This window comes from Nicotiana sylvestris, chromosome 8 (assembly GCF_000393655.2).
Source record: "Nicotiana sylvestris chromosome 8, ASM39365v2, whole genome shotgun sequence".
Classification (NCBI taxonomy): Eukaryota; Viridiplantae; Streptophyta; class Magnoliopsida; order Solanales; family Solanaceae; genus Nicotiana; species Nicotiana sylvestris.
In genome coordinates, this window is record NC_091064.1 from 73,950,401 (window position 1) to 73,952,927 (window position 2,527).

At 41.7% G+C, this 2,527-nt stretch overlaps 2 protein-coding genes across 2 annotated transcripts; both read left to right on the plus strand.

Annotated features, from left to right (window-relative positions):
- The first annotated feature begins 599 nt into the window (after window positions 1-599).
- LOC138875207 (uncharacterized) lies at window positions 600-1,097 on the plus strand. The gene has a single exon (XM_070154031.1). It carries the CDS (start codon window positions 600-602, stop codon window positions 1,095-1,097), a length of 498 nt encoding a protein of 165 aa, XP_070010132.1.
- A 558-nt stretch (window positions 1,098-1,655) lies between these two features.
- LOC138875208 (uncharacterized) lies at window positions 1,656-2,009 on the plus strand. Its single transcript, XM_070154032.1, has one exon. The coding sequence runs from the start codon at window positions 1,656-1,658 to the stop codon at window positions 2,007-2,009; it is 354 nt and encodes a 117-aa protein (XP_070010133.1).
- Window positions 2,010-2,527: the final 518 nt, after the last annotated feature.

Here is a 2,527-nt window from a genome sequence, read left to right on the forward strand (position 1 = left end):
TACGACAGATGGAGGATGTTTTTTATGGAGCTACAAATATTAAAGGAGTGGGCATTGGAGCGGTTTTGGCATCGAAGGATTCATTGTCAGTCTTCGAGGGATTGAGCTAGAGCCATCGAAGGTTAAAGCTATTCAAGAGTTACCACCGCCCAGGAGCATAAAGGACGTTATGAGCTTCATAGGACCTCTCAACTATATAAGTTGCTTCATAGCATAGTCCACAGTTATATGTGAACCCATTTTCAAGATGTTGAGGAAAGATGCTGAGGAAAGATGCCGAAACAAACTGGACCGAGGATTGTGAGAAAGCTTCCGACAAAATCAAGGAGTACCTGTCCACACCATTGGTCTTGGTCCCGCCAGATCCAGGATGGCCTTTGCTACTCTATCTATCTGTATTGGATGGAGCCTTCAAATGCGTTCTAGGACAACATAACAAGACAGGGAAAAAGGAGCAAGCCATATACTACTTAAGTAAAAAATTCACACATTATGAAGCATGATACTCTCTGCTGGAATGCACTTACTGTTCTTTGACCTGGACGGCCCAGAAATTGAGGCATTACTTCTACGCTTATACCACATACCTCATATCTAGGATGGACCCCCTGAAGTATATATTTCAGAAACCTATGACAACTAGGAAGTTAGCCAAACGACAGATATTTCTAAGTGAGTTCGATATCGTCTATGTAACTCAAAAGGCAGACAAAGAACAATCATTGGCAGACCATCTTGCTAAAAATCCAGTGGGAGGAGAATACGAACCCTTAAAAATGTATTTTCCAAATGAAGAACTGTCATTCGTAAGAGAAGACATTAGTGAAGTATACGACAGATGGAGGATGTTTTTTTATGGAGCTACAAATATCAAAGGAGTGGGAATTGGAGCGGTTTTGGCATCAAAAACAGGTCAATATTATCCGGTATCTGCTAAACTCAGATTTACATGCACCAACTACATGGCAGAGTATGAAGCCTGCGTACTAGGGCTCAACATGGCAATCGACATGTATATTCAGGAGCTACTGGTAATTGGTGATTTAGATTTTCTCGTGCACCAAGTACATGGAGAGTGGGCCACCAAGAATTCCTAGATATTGCCATATCTGCACCATGTGCAGTAATTGAGGAAAATGTTCACGAAGATAGAGTTTTGGCATGTTCCTAGAATTCAGAATGAGTTTGCCGATGCTTTGGCCACCTTGTCATCCATCATACAACATCCAGATAAGAATTTCATTGATCCCATCCCAGTGAGAATCCATAATCAACCGGCTTACTATGCTCATGTCGAGGAAGAGATAGATGGAAAACCTTGGTTCCATGACATCAAAGAATATTTGGCAAAAGGAGAATATCCATAGCATACGAATCGTACTCAGAAATGCAAACTTCAGAGATTGTCCAATCACTTTTTCCACATCGGAGGAAACTTGTACAGAATAACACCTGATTTGAGATTGCTAAGATGTGTCGATGCAAAAGTGGCTTATAAACTACTTGAGGAGATACATGCTGGGACCTTCAACCCACATATGAATGGTTTTGTCTTGGCCAAGCAGATTCTTAGGGTCGGGTACTTTTGGATGACTATGGAGACGGATTGCATCTAGTATGTCCGCAAATGCTACAAATGTCAAGTGCACGACGATATGATAAAAGTGTCGCCGAATGAGCTCAATGCAACAAGCTCGCTTTGGCCATTTGCCACCTGGGGAATTGATGTCATCGGTCCTATTGAGCAAACTGCTTCAAATGGGCACAGGTTCATTCTAGTAGCCATTGACCACTTCACAAAATGGGCAGAGGATGCATCCTACAAAGTTGTGACCAAGAAAGTCATCACATACTTTGTCAAGGATCGTATTGTTTGCCAATTCAGAGTTCCCGAGTCTATTGTCATTGATAATGCTGTCAATATCAATAGTGATCTAATGAAGGCCATTTGTGAGACTTTCAAAATCAAGCACAAGAATTCCACAACCTATAGACCTCAGATTAATTGAGTTGTAGAAGCTGCCAACAAAAATATCAAGAAGATACTAAGGAAGATGGTAGAAAACCACAAGCAATGGAACGAGAAGATACCCTTTGATTTGTTGGGATACCACACTACAGTTCGTACATCAACTGGGGCAACTCCCTACATGCTAGTGTATGGTACCAAAGCTGTCATCCCAACCGAGGTAGAGGTTCTTCCTTTAAGGATCATACATGAAACCGAACTCAGCGATGCAGAATGGATAAGGAGACGCTATGAACAATTGGCCCTTATAGATGGAAAAAAAATGAACGCAGTATGTCACTATTAGCTTTATCAGAATAGAATGTCCAGAGCTTTCAACAAAACGGTCAAACCAAGGAAATTTGCACTAGGATAGCTGGTGCTGAAGAAGATCTTCCCACATCTAGATGAAGCCAAAGGGAAATTCTCTCCCAATTGGCAAGGTACTTACATGGTTTATAGGGTGCTAACAGGTGGAGCGCTCATAGTTGCAGAAATGGACGGAGATATTTGGCCGAA